At 41.8% G+C, this 20878-nt stretch overlaps 1 protein-coding gene and 1 long non-coding RNA gene across 3 annotated transcripts in view; one reads left to right on the top strand and one right to left on the bottom strand.

Annotated features, from left to right (window-relative positions):
- The window catches only part of LOC124418370, a 34760-nt gene extending 16654 nt beyond the window's left edge, over positions 1-18106 (top strand). The window contains exons 2-3 of the long non-coding RNA XR_006939267.1: positions 10535-10740; positions 11847-18106. This is a non-coding gene — a long non-coding RNA (uncharacterized LOC124418370). The remainder of the gene's footprint in view (positions 1-10534; positions 10741-11846) is intronic.
- Positions 1367-11021, bottom strand: NPY2R (neuropeptide Y receptor Y2). Of its 2 annotated transcripts, NM_001398092.1 has the most exons (3): positions 10852-11021; positions 8981-9120; positions 1367-7963 (listed from the first exon to the last, which is right to left on the bottom strand). In NM_001398092.1, the coding sequence occupies exon 3, from the start codon at positions 7936-7938 to the stop codon at positions 6781-6783; it is 1158 nt and encodes a 385-aa protein (NP_001385021.1). In that variant the 5' UTR covers positions 7939-7963; positions 8981-9120; positions 10852-11021; the 3' UTR covers positions 1367-6780. The 2 variants fall into 2 exon arrangements, with proteins under 2 accessions (NP_001385021.1, NP_001026299.1); NM_001031128.2 differs by lacking the exon at positions 8981-9120.
- Positions 18107-20878: the final 2772 nt, after the last annotated feature.

The following is a 20878-nucleotide window of genomic DNA, read 5'->3' as shown; positions in this document are numbered from 1 at the left end:
GAATAGTAGCTGCGCAAAACAAATAAAAAATGACAGCAGTAATGAATCAGGCTGGCCACACAGACAGCAGAAGATACATATTTTGTGTTTTCATATTTTTGCTTTCAGAGAGATACAGCATTCTAGAAACAGCTCTGCTCTTTGCTCACAACAGCCACAGCGATTTGCCAAGTTAGGTCTGAGCACGAGTGCAGTACTCAAGGAAATCCTTGTTGCCTACAAGTTTGCTTTCTCCTTGTAGAAGGATGGAAAATGTCCTCCTTCATGCAAGGAAATACATGTATACAGTGGCTGTAACTCAATAACACTTGGCCAGGTATTGTACTTTTGGCCCCGTGGTGAGGTAATGTAGACTGGTAGCTTTCCTGCAAAGTTTGTGGTATCTGAAGCCTTCAGAGTTTTGTGGATTCTTAGGTAGCACTGAGGTCAGGTCAGAGTGTTTAGTGATGGGACGGAGGGAACCATCTACAGAATCCACTGGGAACAGCCTGTTGCACATGTCCACAATCTTTGTCTTGTAGAGTGCCAGTTAGTACAGCTCAAGTAGCACCAGGGAGAGTGCTAACAAAGTGCTGTCAACTACCAGGAGCATGTTGCTCAGCTTCTCACTCTGTTCTTGTTTTATTTAGCAAAGTAATAGAAATGGAAGGGACTCCCAGCCTGTTCCCACAGACAGTGTGGAAGCCTTCAGCCATCTGGCACAGAGGCTGCGCCCACACATGCACTGCTGCAAACAGTGCACTTGGCCATATTATATCAAGCACGCTTTACTTGTTTGTGCCCTCATTTTCCCATCTCCAGATATGGCTGAACAGCCATCAGCAAATTGATAAAGCCAAATTAAAGCTTTAATTAAAGGAATCTCTAGTCTCCGGCTTTTGCTATGAGGCATCTTAATAATCTTAAGTATGAACTCCTGTTTTTCATTTTGTGTGATTAACTCTTGTAAGTAATGATGTAGTTTTCCTAAAATGTGTTGCTCATAAAACTTTTTACAGACCTGTTTTAAGGCCTCATTTCAAAATAATCACCCTCCAGTTTAACTTCTTTAGGCCTCAGGAGTGCATGCAGCTTGTGCAGTTCTGCACGAGCAGAGGTCCCCCATCCTTGGAGTCACTCAAGGTCAGACTGGACGGGGCTCTGAGCATTCTGATTTAGCTGTAGTTGTCCCTGTTCATTGCAGGGTAGTTGGATTAGATGGCCTTTAAACATCCCTTCCAACTCAAACAAATCTATCATTCTATGTCTGCACTCAGGTAACACTCCTCCATTTTTCCTGGTCCATCACAGATTCAAAGGAACCCCCATTAAGTGCAAGGAAATCATTAGGTCCTCTGCTTGAGATAAAGAACTATAGACTGCAAAGTGTAATTTTTAATTTTTTATATAATATACATATATTTATATAATATATAAATAACTGTATATATATATTGTACTGTAGCGTCCCATGAGATAAATCTGACACTGGAATACCAGGTTTAAATGGAGGCAGCTTCTCTGGAGTACGAAGTTTATTTTATCCCCTCCCATTAGCAGTGCCTCCCACAGCAGATGCTCCATGCTGTGGTAGCCAAGGGAGGAGGGATCATGCTGCTGCACGTTCCTATCCCAGCATGGCTGCTTCCAGCTCTGCATTAAAGTGTTTCTATTTTGGCATCACCCTTGGTCAGACGGTGCATTTTTCAGGACAAGAACATGACCACTTCTTATGTGTAAAATATTCTCCCCGGTGGATCTTGCTGCCAGTTTCTTTCTGCTATGAATAAGACTGCTGATGAGAGCATGGGGAAGACCAGTGCTGCTGAAGGAGCAGCTTTCACACTCTGGTCATGTATCACGAAGCAGCCACTGCATTTGGAGCTGCAGGCACATCAGTGCTAGAGTCTGTAAGAGGTACCGGGGCTAGCCCTAAGCTAATGGGATGAGTCAGCCCTGGGGCAGCTCTGCCATGGCTGCAGTGCCACCAGCCCAAGCAAACTGATCCCAGCTTCACCAGCTTGGTTACCTCAAGTAAATTCAAAAGTCACAGTGCTGCTAATTGAGATGTGGTTGAGTAGTAACAGCTCTAATGTTAGAGGACAGCAGTAAAAAGGGAATTGTTGTAAACCTTTATTTTTGTGTGCAGCCTTTAAGGCTTAGAAATAATTTGCCCCCAAGTATGTTTAAATATAGATTCTGCTATTGAAAAAGTCATGTAGTGTAGGTTTATTAGAGTATTCCTTGAGAGCTGTGAAGCACACAAGTATGTCTGTTTCATATAAAGTCCAGTTGTGCAAATTCTTGGTCCAAGAGGAAATAATAGTCTGTTTCTCCTATGCAGTACCATCAGTGTATATATATTTAGTTGTTGGTTCTTTTTTCAAACTAAATTATGCCTACATCACCAGACGTAATTCCACAATCTTTAATTTTTATAGCTTGAAGCTCTCTTCCTTTCAGAGGAACTCAGCAAAGTCTGAGATAGGAAAGCACAAACAATAATTTCTTCATATATCCCATCTGAAATGAGCCTTATAAGGGATATGTATGCATTATTCATCCTGTCTACTGGCACATTAACAGTACAGAGCTGTTTACTTATTCTGCATCTAGGTAAAATAATGTACAGGTACAGATTTTCTTGCCTGAGAACATGACACAAACTTTAAGGCTTAGATTATCACAGGAATTTCCCCTCGCGGTTCCTCAGTTTCCCTGGGCAACATTTTGCTCTGTGCATACAATTGATGGGTGTTTTCATTTGCCCTGGTTTCATTGCAACACGTTTCTCACTGCCCATATGAAGGAGAGGAAGAAAGTCTGTAAGTCAATGATGATCCTACTGACCCTGCTTGTGTCTCTTTTCTGCTCCTAGAGGTGGCCATTCATTCTCAGGCTTTCTAAGTTCAGCTTCAGAGTTCCTCACCACTTTTGTATAATTTCCTTTTTAAATAATACCTAGTTTAATATTTTCAAAACATGAAGAGAAGGTATGAAAAACACTACTGATTACACAAATAAGCATTTTTGATGTAGTATTAAAAACATGGCTCTTCTACACCACTGACCTTGAATGGATTTACATATGTCTCTGAGCTTCTTAGGTCAACGAACCTTTAATTTGCCACAAAGCAGCTCTCGTATTGTGGAGTGGCATTCATAATAATAGTACCAGGTAAATAACACAGGGATTCAAAGACAAAATTTATCCCTTAAGGTCAATCTGGATTAACATAAGAAAAGTCCTCGAGGGAATTTAGAAACTATGAAGCAAGGAAATGGATTATATTAATCTGAAAATTCTGTAGTTCTTTTGAGGACTGACAGATAAAAAGCAGATAATAGTTTTTATTTGGTTATTAATGTTAGTGTTATTAACATTTTGGCAATGGATGTCCATTACACATTATATCCAAGACACAATTATACCAACTGTGGGGCAGCTGTCAATTATTCCCCACAAACATCTTTTACACGGCTCTTTTGTACAGTCTACATACTGAAACGTATGTATACTAACCCATTTGTCGTGCAAGCCCAGCCCTTCTGTTTCAATTGCTTATACACCTGAACTTAATTCTTCTGAAATTCCTGTTGAGGTGCTTTCTTCTCAATTCTGCTGTGGCTAAGCTATGCGGAGATGCTCATTCTCACGGAGGCCTAAAGCACAGTGCTGAGTAACTAAGACCCTAGGTAACACTGAATGAGATCCACGTGGTTGGTAGGACTCCCTTCCATAAGCCAGCCCCAAAGGAGAATCTCAAGTAAGACCCACCCAGAGGTTAGCACGGTTCTGCTTGCCTTGCTGTCCTCCTGCCTACAATGCAGTGCCTCATGGTAGAAGTACTCATGAAGAACAGAGTTGGGGTGTAACTTAAATACTGTCTTTGTTTTCATATCCTTGGCTTGTAACCCAGGTACCATGCAAACTTCATAACTACTCACCTATAAAATCATATTAGATGTTGAATTGCTTTGTATAAAATAAGACATCTCTAAGAAGATATATGCTACTACCTCAGGAGAGGCTGCAGTTTGGTGGCTACATCATTCTCCTGAGAACTGAGGCATGTCAGCTCAAATTCTTGCTCTGATCAGAGATGACATTTCATTTTAGGTGTCCCATCTCTTCCTTGCAAATTCTTAAATGAGTACTGCTGCTAGCATTGCTTGGCTTTGTATAAAACTTGTACTTATTCAATGGGAAAAGGAGATAGTGCCTTTTAAAAATTAATTTAAGCACTATTGTGTGAATGGGGAGATCTGGATTCCTATTTCAAGCAAACCACCTCAAGAATAACAGAGAATCCTCTGCAGACTCCTCAATCTCGTGCTTAGATTCCTTTTCCCTTAGAAAGGAATGAGGACTAACCCTGGTTCTCCACATCCTTCTGACAGCTGAGATTTGCAGAAACTCTGAGGGATGCTGCTACCCAATTGCTTTTGGTGAGAAAATCTCTAATGTTCCTACAACACAAAGGGATTCTACGGTGAACCCCACTGTGGCAGATGTGGAGTCCACACCACATGGTGAAATACTGTGTGGAGGTCTGTCATCCCACAGCAGGTATCAATGCAGTGCTTTTCTCCACACAGAAAGCACAGTGAGAAATTAGTGCACCAAGTGGAAAACAATGTGAGAAATTAGTGCATCAACTTTGCCACAACACAATGGCTGCAGGGAAAGCTCATAATGATGCCATAAAATAGAATGAAAGGTAATTTCTAATTAATCACTTTCATCCAGGATGATGTAAAGCAGCCTTAACGTTTTTGAGATTTAGCCCAGCACTTACTTATAACTTTAGCAGACACTGTTGTGGTTACTTCAGAACTCTGTATATCTAATCACCCTCAAAAAGGCATAAAAGAGCTGAAACAACTTTTAACCAGAGGTGGGGGAAGAGTATTTGTTTTTTAAATAGAGGATACTGTTTGTGGAAAGAATACTTCTTCGATAAAGTGTTCAGAATCAATTGAGACATGTGATGGATGTCCTTAATAATTGCACGCTTCTGTAATCCTTTCACAGCAATAAATGTTTCAAGCTTACATTTTGGATATCATTAATACTTAGACAAAAACAACTTGTGGACAATATCATGAAAGCACATGTTTGAGAATTAATCTGTTTTTGTATAACTGTTTAATAATGATGGATACCTTTTCTTCCTGGAGTAAACACTAGCTTATTCTCTAGACCTCCCTCCTCTGTTCATGAAAAAGCCAAGTCCAAATGATTCATGGATTTTTAAAGAATGGTGGCAAGATATTGCATACATAAAGCTGAATTTCTCCATTTGATAAATATCTGATTCTGCTTCAGTACTGGAATTCTGATGTTTTAAAATTTCTAAGAGAGAACACAGCAAATTTAGGAACACAGAAAATTGGGGGGGGGGAGGGGGAAGAGGCAGCTGAAGTGTAGCTGTGGAAAGAGACTCCAAGTGAAACGATCACGCTTATTTTTATTCTTGATAAGCAGCAGGGCAGCCTGGAATAAGTACGGATAGAAATTTTCTTTGTCTACTTAATGAGTTCAAAGAGGCTAAACAAAGACACAGAAAAGTTGAACATTGCTGCGTACAGCACAGTAAACAAATTAAAATTTTATACCTGAGCAAAAAAGGAATTTAACTATTAACTACTGCATGCAGAATAACTGATAAGTTATCGCATAAACGTAGCATATTGTTATTAAGTTACACTCATTCAGATGCTCTTAATCTTTACTAAAGCTAAAGATGGAAAATGCTCCAAGATGAGATGAGTGTGTGACATAAAACCACAATAAGGAAAAGTACATTACCATCTAGCAGCTTTTCCAGAAGATAAAAATTATCTGCTGTTTTATTATGCAGGGAAAAAGCAGCAACAATTCAAAGCCTGTGGAGTTAACAACACGTCAGACATTTAAGCAGGTCTTGAAAATTAAAATATTGGCAGGTTATGAAATGCTCATAAAAGACCTGAGCCTGCGTCTCCTCCCTCAAATGCCACTTTAAAGCTATGTGTTTATGAGCTCTTCCAAACGTGGAATTAAAAGTAGGGATCTGCAGAGAATTAGTGATGAGATCCTAGGCTTGCAATTTTTCTCACCAACATAACCATAGCCAATTCATAAGGAATGACTTTTGACCCCATTTGATTAACCCCAATCCACCTCTACCTTTCTTCATATCAAATTTGGTATTTTTTCCTTTTCCCTTTTTCTTTCCCCTAATCCATTCAGAATATTCTGGTTTGAAGTGCTTCAGTGCAAATCAAAAACAGTACCGTATCTCTCTTTTCATTTTCCTTATCTCCACAAAAGGTCCCTGTGGGAGAAAAAGTGGCTGGAAGGTTTGAGCTTTAACCAGCACAGCCCATTTTCCCCAGACAGGCTTCACTCTTCCAGGAGACTTCTATTCTGCCTGGTCTCTACATGCAATATACAAGTTGCCTTCAGCCGTCAGCAGTATTCCTGTGCTACAAAACATCCATTTACCTTCCTATAGCCAAAGCAGCAAACTCTGCCTTTGCCATTTAGACTTGTCAAGTAGGGATGGGAGAGATGGGTTGTTTCTTAACAAGTTATAGACAACTACAAACAAAATATCTCTCTTATTTCCTTGGAGTTGTGTAGTCACATCCTTACGGTGCCAACCTACTCCCCTCAAATCACATCACCTACCTTGACTTCCCTACTACTTTTCTTTCACCTTCTATGAGTAAAACTATGCATTAAAAATGCATGTGTCAGAATGGATTTATTCCTTTGCCCACAACATGTGCATTTCTTCTTTAAAGTCAGAAATCTTAGACATTGGTAGGTTGTGTGAAAGAATCTCCAGGGAACTGGCTCTTCTTTGCTTCCAGTTTCTTCCTGGCTTTGAAAGCTGCTGACACTTCAGGGTGGATGGAGTCTAGCCGCTGCTCACACTGAAAAGCTGTGAGGAAGGCCGTCCTGTAGTTGTTATTCATCCAGCCATAGAGAAGGGGGTTAGCAAATGTTGAGCACATGGCAATGACATGAAACACCGTGTAGATCAGTTTATACTCTTTCAGGTCCAACACCTGACTGTCAATATCACTGACTAGCTGGAAGGCATGGAATGGAAGCCAACTGACAGCAAACACAACAACCACGCAAACCAGCATCTTGGTGGTTTTCTGACGCCGGTGGTGGTAGTGGTCGTTCCCTGCCCCAGGACTAACATGGTTCTTAAGCTTGGTCCATATGCGGGTGTAGGCATAGGAGATGATGGCCAGAGGTAGTACATACTGGATCAGGAGCATGGAGACACTGTAGATGGTGCCGTAGTTAAGCTGCCCCTCCCCTGGCCACTTCTCAGAGCAAACCACAATCTTGAAGTCAGGAATGATCTCAATCAGCGAGTACTCGCGGAAGATAGCCAAAGGGCTTGCTAACAGGGCACTGACTGCCCATGCAACTCCTATAATCAGGAAGCTGATACGCTTAGAGATTTTGCTTTCCAAGTGATAGACAATACAACGATGTCGATCCAAGGCAATCACAGTCAATGTAACAGTAGACACATGCACAGCAAGAGCTTGGGCATAAGGCACCAAGTGGCACAAAACCGGGCCCAGTTTCCACTCACCCAATAGTGTGTAAACTAGAGTGAAAGGCAAGCACAATGTATTCACCAGCAGATCAGCCACAGCCAGGTTGGCGATGAAGAAGTTGGTCACTGTACGCATGCTTTTGAACTTGATGATCACGTGGATCACAAGAGAGTTCCCGATCACCCCCAACAGAATAATGGAACAGTAAGCAAAGATGAGGATTATCTGCACCTCAACTAGAGTTGTGCTGTCCTTCAATTCTGGTTTGGGGTCAAGAGCCAGTTCACTGACTGGTGTGGTGTATCTTGGCAAATACAGCTTGGTGAACAACTCCATCTTCATTTCATCTGTCTGGTTTTCTTCACCAATTGCTTCCAGGGGCCCCATCCTTTCAGTAGCAATAGCGCTGTCCCTGAAAAACAGAACAACACAAGAATGCACAGAGAAATCAGTCTGCGGTGGCTAAGACAAGAAGTAATAAGCTAAAGGTAGAGCACTTTCCTCCTCTAACCTAGGTTCTACATCCCATGATTAAGAGAAGATCTGTCTTAATATATTTAAATTCTGTTGGCCTTACATTTTAAGCTCGATCCTGTAATATTATTCAGGCATGACTCCCAATGAAAATTGGGACAGATTTCGAAAGCATTTCAAAGACAAAGTTTGCCTAAGTAAATGCAGCAGGATTAAGATCCAGCTGGGCAGTATATCCTTTTTTCAGAAACCACTACCTAAGAGTAGTAGTTATTTAGCACAGAACTTTCACTAATACCTATGGTATTCTACATAGAATGGCACCATCCAGACTGTTATTAGCATAATAATATTCCAGCTTTTCCTTAATGGAAAGCATTTCTTACCAAATTCCTATAGATGTATAGGTTAGTTTCAGAGAACTAAATATTGATGTCTTTCTTTAATAAACTTTCTTCTAAGAAAGTTAGTGCCACAAGGCAAACAAAAGAACCACTCTAGCAGAATTGAAATAACAGCATTTATCTGAAATGACTGTGTAACCTATTCATGCTGAAATTAACACAAGAAACAACTAAAACTCAGATATAAATAATATTTTATTTATTCAGATTTAAATAATATTTTCTTTTTGACTAATGCTTGAGAAAATACAGTTCCCCGGAGGCTGCCAATCAGTTCTTGTCTGCAGTCACAGAGAAGTGCAAATCATTCTCCTTCTAATGTTAGTGAGAATTTTACCACTGGCATCAAAATCACAACAGGCTTCCCCACACAGGCTGAGTCAAATTCTGCTCAACTAACCTATACTGTCCTAATACTACAGTAGGTATGGATGGATAAATTTGTGTTTTATAGTCAATTTCTGACTTGGACTTCAACCCTATATGAAATGTGCCTGTTCTCATGCAGACTGTCCAAACCTTGGGTGACATGGGAAGGGAGAACCATGCACCTGGAGGCTCCATGGCTTGACCTCTGAAAATACTAAGAAAATGTCAGTGCACAGTGGGCTCACAGAAGAAACACCACTGGTTGCCGCTGAGGGTAAAGCCAAAGCTGAGTGACTGCTCTACTCTCCCATTCATACATGCCCTAAGGAAAGCAAGAGTAGAGAAGTAATGTCACTTTCTTGCCATCAGGTGTTACATACGGTTCCACCTTGATTTCAGGTCTGCCTAAAGAGATATTCTTGCTGCTAAAACCTATGGTTTCATATGGCCTTTTTATTTGTGATGATCGTGATTTAAATCACATCCACTTCACTGCAAATTTCCATTCCTACCTGTGTCCCCACTGACATGTATCAGTGACATCCCTAGGTGTGATTTCCTAACCAAGTTGCTATACGTGTGCATCTGTATCCTGTGACTGGCTACTACAGCCAGAAACAAGTACTGTCCGCCAAGAGGTGACCAAGCCCTTTGTGTTTTGCTTTCATACCACACAACATCCCAAAGAATTTCTCAGTGCAAGCCTTCTATTTTTCCTTTTTCTTTTTTTTTTTTTTTTTCTTAAAAGTATAGATCAACCACATACTGGAAGCTATTTTCCCCCAGACTACACTGGTCTTAATTACGCTATACCATTTCTGTACAATTAATTAACAGTGCAGCCTGAGATGTGCAGCATGATGAGGGATGCAGCTGAAATGTGCTGCTGTTTGTAGAAGCTTACCCCACAGTTTTGAGCAATGTAATCACTTAACGACTACATGTGTAAGCAAGGGTAGCAGGACGGGATTCCTTCTCAATACACCTTTAGTCCACCAGGTAGGACGAGATCCCTGAAAATTTGCACAGCCAAAGCAATGCAGATGTTCAGAGGTCGTCTGAGTTTTTTCCTTCAACCTGTGTACCTGCACCCAAGAATTATGCTTACATACATATATTAGTGAAGCAGAGATAAAGCAGTGAGGTCTCAGAACTGTCAGGTGCTCCAAAATCACATCATTTTTTTCCTTGCAAAAACAGAAGGCATATTTACACACTGTAGTAGGGTAAGAGGGAAGGCAGATTTCAGTTTTCCCTGGATGATGGGGAGGATGATGGAACTCAGCCAAAAAAAAAAAAAAAAAAAGATAGCATCCCTTTCTTTCCCAAAACATTTTTGCTATTTTCTTTTGTCTCTGAACCCTCATGATTCCTACTTCAATCCCGCTATTTAGCAAAGCCTTCTTTTGTTCCACCACTTTTATTCTGTTTGTCACTGCCTTGATTGGGATGATGAAAGGTGTTTTGGTCTTGTGTGACCAAAGCGGAGGGTGGGAGGAGGGACCACTGGGGTCTCCAACCGAGATGAGTTGGGGACTCAGGAAGGGACGAAATAAAATGGGAAAGTCTGGCATCGCCAGTTCAGTAGGCAAAGGATCAGCTGCTGTCCTAGAACGGGAAAGCCTGAGGAAGATCAGACAGCATTTGACAAGACCCTTCCCGTTCTTTCATAGTGTAAACTCTCCACCTGATGGTATTTATTTGCATACCCACTGCACTGAGCTATTTTTCCCCAGTTTCTCCCAGACCCTCCCTCGGGAGTGGGCATCAAATCGCATCCAAAGTTCCTCGGAAGAGGAAGACGGGCGGAGGTTTTGTAACGGGTCCGACAACAAGCGAGCAGAAAGGGCAACCACGTACGTAATGGCACAGGCAAGCAGCGCTCCGGGCACGGAGGCAGCGCGGCATGGGGGCAGCCCTGGAGTTAGTGCGGCGAGGACAGGTGAGGCTCTCGCTGCGCTCTGGCTCCCACCGCACCCGGCCCGGGTGCGCTCACGGAGCCCCATTTTCACCTCCCCCGGCTCGGCCCGGCCCCCTCCCCTGGCACACTCACCGCGGCGCTTCTCTCCTCCCAGGCGATGGGGCAGCATAGAAAGTTTGGAGGCAGCGGCGGGCCCCGCATGCCGAGGGGCGGGACGGGGCGGGACGTTGGGACAGGATGGACCAGGAGGGCCGCCGCCGTGTCCCTCCCTGCCTCCTGCCTCCTGCCTCCCGCAGAGTGCCAGGCGGGCGGAGCGCTGCGCACAGCCCCGGGATGCGGCTCCGCCCCGCTCGGCGCCGGCCGGCTGCGGGGAGCGGGATGCGCGGCGGGGCGGCGGGGTGCGGGCTTGGCAGGGGGCTGTCCGAGCGAGAGAGCGGGGATTTAGCGGGGGAAAGGCTCGGCTGTCCATGCTCGCTCTTCTTCACTGCTTCTTAGTGTTCCCACACTCTGAATGTAAAGGGGACGCCTTTGCTCCAAATTGCCGCTGGAATCCTTAGCTGTGAGAGCCCCAGCTTGCAGATATGTGGATCGTCGTAAGAAACGTGGAAGTGCCCATTACCAGGGCAGGTGCGAGGATGAATGAAACATCTATGTCTTCCGTCTAGAACAAAAGAAACAGTTGGTATTTCTTTAAAAGGCTGCAAAAGTAAAGACAACAGCTGCTACATTTACTTGAGCTCTGTGCTCAGCAAAAAAAAAAAAAAAAAAAAAAAAATCTCTCTTGTCAGGGAGCTTAATTGAGGACTAGCTTCAGCCAGCACTGCCATCCTTCTTGTAGGGGTCTGCCTTCATTATATCCAATCAGCAGGACCTCCTTAGCATTTTGCTGTGTCTGTATGTAACTTAGACTGTGAGACAGGGCTCCTCCATACGTGCCTGGAGGGCCTGATTCAACAAACAGTGCCCCAGTCCTAATTGTAGCTGCCAAAAACAGGGACCAAAAGATTACACTCACTGGCTACTGAGCTGGTGCTGGGACAAATCTCCTCTAAACTTCCTACAGAAGCTTCTGTTTGGAAAAGGAATGCTGCTTTACTCGACATCTCCTATTTGCATTAATATTTCAGATAGCTTCAAAGATCAGCAACATAAGCTTCCCTCTTTTGACCGACCTCCTTTTCATCCTGAAGACACTCCGAATGAGAACTCTTTCTTGGCCAAAGGTAATGATCCCTGCTTTGGTTGTAACTCAGCATTACATTCTGATTAGAGCACAGAATGTGAGTATCAAGGACTAACTTCAGTAATTTATGGTTATTTTTGAAATTCAAAACACGTCTCGAGAATTCCCTAAGATCTTTACTAATTCAGGCTGTCTCTGGTGAAGGGCTTTGCTCTTAGTCCTTCAGCCCTTCTGAGACTGTTAATGGAAATCTCCTAGCTTATTGCCAAATAGATTTCTTTGATGGCTAAATAAAGATCCAGGAATTTCAGTTCTCTTACCCCTGTTTATTTCATTTCCCAAATCAGTTTAATTGTGGGATTTGCTTTTTGATCTGTCAGCACACATGGATGTGTGCCATGAGTTTTAGCACAACACATGTATAATATATGGCTGGAAAGGCTGTGCTTGCCTTTCCTTCTCTAGCAAACAGTATATAGTGGTGTTAATCCATCTCAGGGGTACTGCTCTTTTGCTCTGCTCCACACACCTGTTCTAGCTTAGCGTGCAGTCTTGCTTTTCACATCTTGGAGAGTGCGGTGAAATCCTATGATTCTTTACAGTCTGCCTAGCTCAAATCCCCTGGGATCACATAGCAAAGAAAAAAAGCTGTTCCTTTGCTTAACTTCCAGACTCCTGGAGGAAATCAAGATGTGCAAGATCCCAAAGCTGTTAGGGTGGTGAAAGTTATGCGAGGGAGAGGAGATATTATTTCCCATGATGAGGAGATTCTGTTTTCAGGCACAACTGAAATACTTTGTGGATATGCAATTCCAATAAAAAACAGCGATTTATATTGCTTGTAAATGAGTGGCAGTGAAGGGCCCTGCAAACACTACCTTGAACCTGATGTCCTTGAAGACACTAACATCAAGGGCAGACAAAGTCAAGTAGTGCGTGGACTGCTTGATGTGAAAAGCGCCACTGGATGACCACCTCCAAAGCAACTGCGGATACTTCTCTCTATGTGCACTTTAAATGAATGCCTGGTAAACCAGAACAAGTCCAGAGCTGTTTAATCATGAACCAGATGGATCAGATGGGATTGCCAGAGGTTTCTTACAGCACTTCCAACAGGTTGCCCTGGGCTATAACCAGGTGAGTTCTGAGTATACCTGAAGTGAGGGGTCCCATAGCCCTCCCCAGGCAGCACATCCCAGCACTTGATGACCCAGGATTATGTTTTGGTGTGGATCGTAAGCTAGACTTAAGATGGTTTGTATTACATAAATTAGTTACCTGAACTTTAAATCTTATGTTCCTATTTAAGGTGAGCCTACAAAATAAACCTTTACTGTGAATACATATATGTACCAAGGTGAAATGCAGATTGTATAGCTGAAGAGCTTGAAAAAAAAAAAAATCTGCTGGACATATGTTGTTTCTGCTGGAAATCACACTTGCAGAGAAACTGTAGGGTGTAAGATATTTGATATGCATAGCTTTCCTCTGGCAGTATCTGTTTAACCATCTTTACTGTCAGAAAGTTGTCCTGAAGAATTCCATCCAACATGGGTTTTTCAGAGGGAATAATAAGCAGTTCTGCAGCACCTCAGAAATTTACTAGTTCTCATAGCAAAAGAAAGTTCTGTACACACTACCCAGACTCCAAGCAGTAATGACTTTTGTTTCATAGAAACATGGTTGCAGTCGCAAGATGAGGAAAGAGTTGTCAGTCTTCGTCCATAAACTGTCCATCATCAGATTTGTCAGATGTTTGATGGACATCAACAAGGCAGAAGAAGTTCATCAGACACTGCTCTCTTTACTTCACTTACAAAGAAACCATTTCCCCTCGAGCAGTACCTCTGACAGTAGTGTTGTGCTGACAGTCACTCACTTGAGCCAAGGTCGGCCAAACCTTACTCACACAGATGTTCTTGGAGTGAGTCGGGTTTTGTGGCATGGAGCATTCTACCCAACACTGACAACTGTTTGAAAATAAAATGAAAATAAAAACAATAACACCTGAAAACATGAACTCAAGAAAGAAAATGTCTTGAATTTCTTTGTGATGCCAACCAAGGCTATGGAGTAAAAAATTGTTCAGGACCAAGATTATTTTTTTTCTTGCTTAAAAGGCCTGCACAGAAGTGATGAAGTAGTGTTTAGAATGAAACTTCTGGTTCCACAGATCTGTAAATATTTTGGAATACATTTATTAATCATCCTTTGTTCTTGTTCCCTTTTACTTAAGATTCAGTCTTCAGGTTCAGTTCAGCCTCTTTCTCCCCCTTTCTTAAATGCAGTCCTAAGAAATATCTGTATGCATAAACAAGTGTAATCAATCTTAGACAACTAAGGTGATAAATTCAAGACAGTGGGGAACGGAGAAATTGGTGGATTTGTAAAGTATCAGCTTCAAGTTGCTAACAGCAGTACTTCACAGCCAGTGATGGTTAAACAATCAGTTCAGTGCATCTCATTCAAAAAACTAACACCGCTAAAGGCTCAACTCAATTGCCTGTTTGGCTGATTGAATTCTGCACTGTTTCAGAATAAGACAGGGCTGCAGAGCTGAGCACTGTTTTAAATGTGGTCTGCTCAAAGCATGTCATGCACGGCTTTAGCTGGTCCATTCCAAGAAAGGTAAACGTAATGTCCAGTAGTTCAGCCAAGAAATGTCAGGTTACCCGCTGAATATCAACACAGCTATTTTTGTTTATCCTAAAGTCTTTAAGTCGCTAATCACATATTTTTTGTCACTGCTTCAATCAGTGCCCCAAACTCGCCATGCTTATGCAATATGTAAATTCTTAGTTTTTCTCTTTTTTCTTCCAGATGTACTTTGCAGTTTCATTCATTCACTTTCCCAACGTGCTCTCTTTTCTCTGCAGAGAATATAGAAATTTCCATTTCTTGACAGAGTTTTCCATGATACTCTCATCACTAGACCTTGACAGGAGCTACTCAACTTTTATGAAGATCTACTTTCTGTCACCTGGCATTCACAGAGGCTGGCCAAACAATGAATTATCTTGAAAAACACATGAGGAAGAAACAATTTACTCTATTTTTGTTGTTGTTGCTTGCTTGCTTTTTTTTTTCTCTTCAAATTCAAAAAATCCTATTGTCTTTCGTGCACTCCTTTTGTGCACTCTGTCACAGTTTGAGTACTTCTGAAGGACATCTGTTAGAGTATGGATGCAGCAAACCTTCACAGTCCTTTTCTCCAACTGTAGACATGCAGCTCAGACATGAAATGTTTGAAAGTTTCAACTGCTCCATCTTCCTCCTTGCTGGTACGCTGACAGGATGCTTTCCATTGCAGTCACCACATGCGCTAGCAGAGTGGAACTTTGACATCCTGTTTTCAACCAACACTCATGTATGAGAATCAGTTAAGTGTGTTGGCCTAGCTTCTTCCCAAGACTTAGAGAGAACTCTAATACTTTCACGAACAGACTTGTCTCTCACTCAGATCCGAACTGGCAGTTTTCTAAATCAATCCTTTTCTCTTTGTTAATTGTCCATCTTTCACACTCATGCTTTGCAGAGATTGATGGAATTTTAATTGCTAAGGGTATTTTAGGATGGAGGAGAGGGGATGGGAAGAAGCTTGGTGAAAAGTGGGTAGGAGTTGGTGTGTTTGGAAGGCTAACTGTTCTGATTGCACACAGAGAGGGGATCAGCAGCCAGAGCACCATCTGTGCACACAGTTTATCCATGCAGTCTGGCTTCCTCACAGAGGAATGTGTCAGCTGCTTTTCTAGATCAGCTGAAAGCCTCCTTCATGCTCGGAGCTTCAGTGAAATTCTGCAGCTGTTCACTGAAGTCAGATCTCATATCTCTGCCCAGTCTGGGTGGTACAGGTTTCCACTCAGAGGCAGGAAGCTTCTCTTCAGCTGCTTTTCATTGTCACCTCAAAATGATCATCTCAGTGTCATGAAGAATGGTGAGAGATATGTGATCCCTCACAGAGGTGTAAGAGCATCTCAAGGGGCTCTGTGTGATTGTCTACGGCTGAATAGTTTACATCTGAGATGGTTGAGCTGGACTTCCTTTTCAATCAGGAGAGAACCGGTTAATCTGGTCAGCGGCGTTTAAAACATGATTCATCTTCTCCTAAAACAGATATCTCTGCGTCTCTCTTTGTCGTGCACAACAGACTATGGGAATTGTCTGCATGAAGAAGGTGGCCAAAGTAGCTGTCCCAGAAAACTTCCTGCTATATAGATCCACTTCTCCTAAATATCATTTACTGTGTTTCACAATGAATTGTCGTGAACAAAACTGTCAAACAAGGGGAAAAAAATTAGTTATTTTCATATGCAGTTCCATATTGACCTCCATATAAGTTATTGTCATGTTGGCAACCTTTCACTTTCAGCACAGCTTTCTAATTCTATAGTTAACTGTGTAGATAATGGCAGGTTTAGATGGATCTGCCATCACACAAAATCAACACCACACATTCTTATCAACAGATATCAATGTAGGTACTCAGGAAAAGCAGATTTCAGTATAGTTTATATAGCTTATTAAAGACCATTCTGCTTCTGTAGATCTCCACACATCTCACTCTAGCCATTACATACAAAAATTCTTACTTGTGGCTCTCTCCAGTTCAATCCCCTTTATTCCAAAGCTTCCCCGTGACTCCAGCATTGATTCCTACTAGTTAGCTCACTTCCATCCCATTCTATTTTCATTCATTTATTCTTCCCAGTTTAATCTTAGGCACAACTTCTGTATATCTATTTCTGTTATTGATCTCCCCTGCTAGGGATATCATATGCACTCTTTTTGATTATAATAGCACAGTTTGTTCACCATCAGAAAGCAAGAAAATTGTGCTAGTGTTTGTATGTGAGGAGAAGAGGGAGCTCTTCATTTTTACCTTTGCCTAAATACAAAATTTGTGTGTAAAATTTGGCATTGTAAATTTTTTTGCCACGTAATTTTGCATGTTTTTAGCATTATGTTCCATTTCTTTCCAGAGCAAATGTGTCTGGTCTACTTAGTGCAAAAGTAGTGAATACCATTAACAGGAATTGAGATAAATTCTTGGGTAATTTGTTAGATTTTCTACCACCTTATGACATTCCAAAGAAAATAACTTTATGAAAAAGTCAATTGTTTAACTGATTTGACTTGTCAGATTCAAAAGGCAGAGGCAATGAACAAAATGACCTTATTTTTCCCCCAAACGGTCCCAGAACATTTTATCTTACACTGTCAGTACACTAAATTTCAGTATGGCCACTACAGCCTAACCTAGAGTTTTCCAAACAGCCTGAGGAAATCAGCTTCCCCCTAAACCTAATGGGAATTGAGTAGCTGTCTTCTCAGCCACCACTGAAAATACCAATCTCAAAGTTTTAAATTATTTGTACTCTGGAAGAGGTTTGCACCTGATAGTTTCTTGGTAAGTATTATTTCTGAGTGTTCAGCAACAAAGCAGAACAGACATTCCCATGTCAAGGAAGGAGTCCAAAAAATAAAAAATAAAAAAATGAAGTTGTACATATCAAGGAGTTGCTTCTCCCCAGAATGGATTTGCTCCAATAGCATATACAATTCCCTCATATCTTACAAGTCTAACTGTGAAATGTGCAGAGCATAGTAAAGAAAAAGATCTACTGAGTTAAAAATAAGCGTGAATCTGCCTAACCTCTGCATAACTACAGGTATAAGTGGGAACTGCTACTGGGAATTTCAGTAGCATACTTTTGGTCTAGTTTGTGGTTGTGTGGTCTAAAATTACAGAAAAATTAGCAGTGTAAAGAGTCTCATTTGCAAACCATTTACTTGTTCTTTTGGAGACATTTGGCATTTTTAATATCTTGTGCCTGGAAACATGTGGCCTACAGCTTACTCCTTGAGACCTCAGGGCTGCTAAGCAAGCAACTCCCAGGAACGTAGGGTTGAAAGGTCAGTGAGTTTTGCATCTTGCAGATGTATTTGCATCTTGCAGAAAAGAAGTGGGACCTTGCAGAAAACCTGTCCTTTCCATGTGCTAGGTAAAACTGATGGCGGGCTTGTTTTCTTGGAGTAACCTGCTGATGAAATGGCCACAGTGTGATTCTGGAAAGAGGAAGAATTAAGATCTGCACAACTCTAATTCCATTTTAAAGAAACCTTTGCTCCGGAATGGGTGCCTCCAGGAGTTGCTGTCCTGGAAAGTGTTCCTCTTAGAAACTCTCCTAGCATAAACTGACTCTTCTGTGCCTTCCCTTCAACGTCCCCCCTCCCCCCCCAGAAAGAACAGTATTCACATCGCTGCAGCTGGAGGCAAAACAGACAATGAGTTTGACCCAGAAGGCGACTTTCTGTGTTGTTGTAAAAATAAGACCCTGCACTCCTTTGGTGGAGCTTGAAGCTGCCACTTCAGAGTTATTTCCACCCATTTAATTTTGATTGCATCTCAGTAGGCAGTAAATTGTGCAGGATACTTCTCAACTGACAGAACTGGGGGGTAATTATAAATGGCACGATTTTCTGTGTGTGTTATTTTGACTGTGTCATTTTTCCAGTGGAGCTAGGGTAAATACGTACCTCTGCAAAAAGGAACGGAGTTGAAGAAACAACTTTAAATAGATTTGGATCTTCCTTATAAATCCTTAAAAGCAACATAAATCCAGTCAAGTAAGAAATACGTTGAGTGAGGAGAATGAGTTAAAAGGAGGCAGGCCGTGGCCATGTGGTGCTGTGTGGGGCCGCCAGGAACACCCCGGAACCAGGTGTTTTTCTGGTGCAGAAAATACTGATAAAATATTTGTTTCATGTATTGCAAGATATTTTTTCAAAAAAGTGCTCCAAAGCATGCTTGTGGCTACTTATTTATATTCATCAGCTATCACAACAGCTCAAGACAATTATCAGGTTGTCGTTTTGATATCCGTTTGCTGTGTCATGATGCAGAGAGAAGAAAGTCGGATCGCGTTGCCTGGAAGCATGCTTTATTTGAGCAGAAGGTTGAAACATAGTGTCTGTTCTTTTTTTTTCTTCCTTTCTTTCTTTTTTCTCTTTTTCTCCTGGAGATTAAGAGAGCAAATAGCTAATCAAAGGAGAAAATATCTCACAGACTGGTTATGCATGAAAGGCTGGTGTTTGAATTAATGGATGGCAATTTGTTCTGTGTAGAATTTACCCCATATATAATAGTAAGAGTAAAAGCCAAAGTCATTTGTTCTCTTACTGCTTTTAAATTTACTTTGATGTCACTACCATCACTTAACTTAGGTCGGTCCACTGTTGCCACATGCAGAGAGAAGCTTTGCTGTAATTAACGATCTTTTAAGGTGCTATAAAATCAATTGCTTATTTCAAATACAGTGAAATTTTGTGGGTGCCTAGGGGGTGTATTAGAATCTGTTTTTGTTGAAATCTGGCATCATGTGAGCTAGACATTGTTGAGGAACAGTGCCTCAAGGCAGGAATTTTTTGTTTTCATGTGTGACGGGTTCTTATGATACATTGACATTGTCCCTAGACAATCCAGTCATCATTCTGATCATGCCCGATTGATCTCAGAGGTTTGACATTTCCCACTGATGACACATGGGGCTCATGATCCAGCACTGAGTCAGGAAAGGAGATTTGGAAACCAGTGCTCTCTAACCCCTCTCTTCAGTGTGGCTGCATGTCCTGCACCCCACAGTGAGCTCAGCCGAACGGTGCAATGCTTCCCTTCCAGAGGGGCTGGGTGATGGCTGCTGGGTGCACAGCTCAGCCCTTAGCTCTGACCGCAACACTTTCTCTTCACTAGATGTTCCAAAATGTAATCACAGATCTTCCTCTGTCACCAGGCCACATAATGAAGGACTAAATCATGGCACTGCCATGAAATAGGAGACAAAATAAAGTTACTCTGTCTGGGAGCAAATCCAGAGGCAACACAGCTACATCTCTAGTATTGTAGAGGCCAGAATGTTTATCCCTTACATTCCTTGCTCACAAATGCCCTCAGGACTGGTTCTGACAAATAACATTTCTGATATTCCCCAAGGGAAACTTCAGCAGTATCCAGCATTTGTATTGCCTCGGATGCTCACCAACCTCCCGGCTCTCTTGTGTGGCTGACAGTACCTGCAGCATCTCATAAACCATCAATGAAGAGACCTGAATCTGTTTCCTAAGGCAGTGACTATCTCCCCTCACATTTTCTGGGCTTTCTCCAGCCTTCAGCTCCCCAGCAGAGCTGGCACAGCGTATTAGGATCCTGCAAAGAGCACACACGCATTTACATCCTTGCATACATGAGGCATGCATCTCCTCCCAGCCTCAGGAGGCTATGCAGGGTATCTGTGTGTCTCTGGCATCTCTTTGTTCCCTACCTAATCTTGATTCAGTGTGCAGTGTCAATCCCAGCTTGAAACCTAGGGAAAGATTGGTAAAGCTCTTACAATTGCATTGCTCTTACAATCAGTTTGAAACTTCATTCTCATTTCTCACTGCATGAGCACTGAGCCCCAATTTTTTCAATCTGCAAATATACATTCACTGTACAATCATCATATTTCTTCCTCTGATTTTCTTTCTGCTTTCCTTTCCTTCATGTCTTTTCCCATTCTTGCTTTATCTTTAACGACTGAAGAAATATGCAGGCTTTTTCAAACAACACAGTTTTCTACATGAGCCACAACATGGTGTTCTTCTTTACAGCTGGTCTACTTCCCTCATGAGGAAAGACACTCTATGCATCTTGGAAAAAAAAGAAAGAAAAGGTACATCTGTAATAGCTTTTGTGGATACAAGAGAGGAAATAAATAGTCCTGTTATAAAACCCCTTTAGCAAAGCCAGCTGTGATTGCTGAGCTTGTTCAGAAGTGAACACAGCAAAATGAGATATACAAGTTGCATATGTATATATTTATGAAATGCTTGTGTTTGTTGTTGTTGTTTGTTTGTTTGTTTCAGTTCTTTTTGCTTCTAGGTTGAAGGTAAAAGGTAAAATCTGAAAAGCTCGTGGTATGGTTTAACCTGGCAGGTGGC

This window comes from Gallus gallus, chromosome 4 (genome assembly GCF_016699485.2).
Source record: "Gallus gallus isolate bGalGal1 chromosome 4, bGalGal1.mat.broiler.GRCg7b, whole genome shotgun sequence".
Lineage (NCBI taxonomy): Eukaryota > Metazoa > Chordata > Aves > Galliformes > Phasianidae > Gallus > Gallus gallus.
This window is presented reverse-complemented; position numbering and strand designations above follow the sequence as displayed.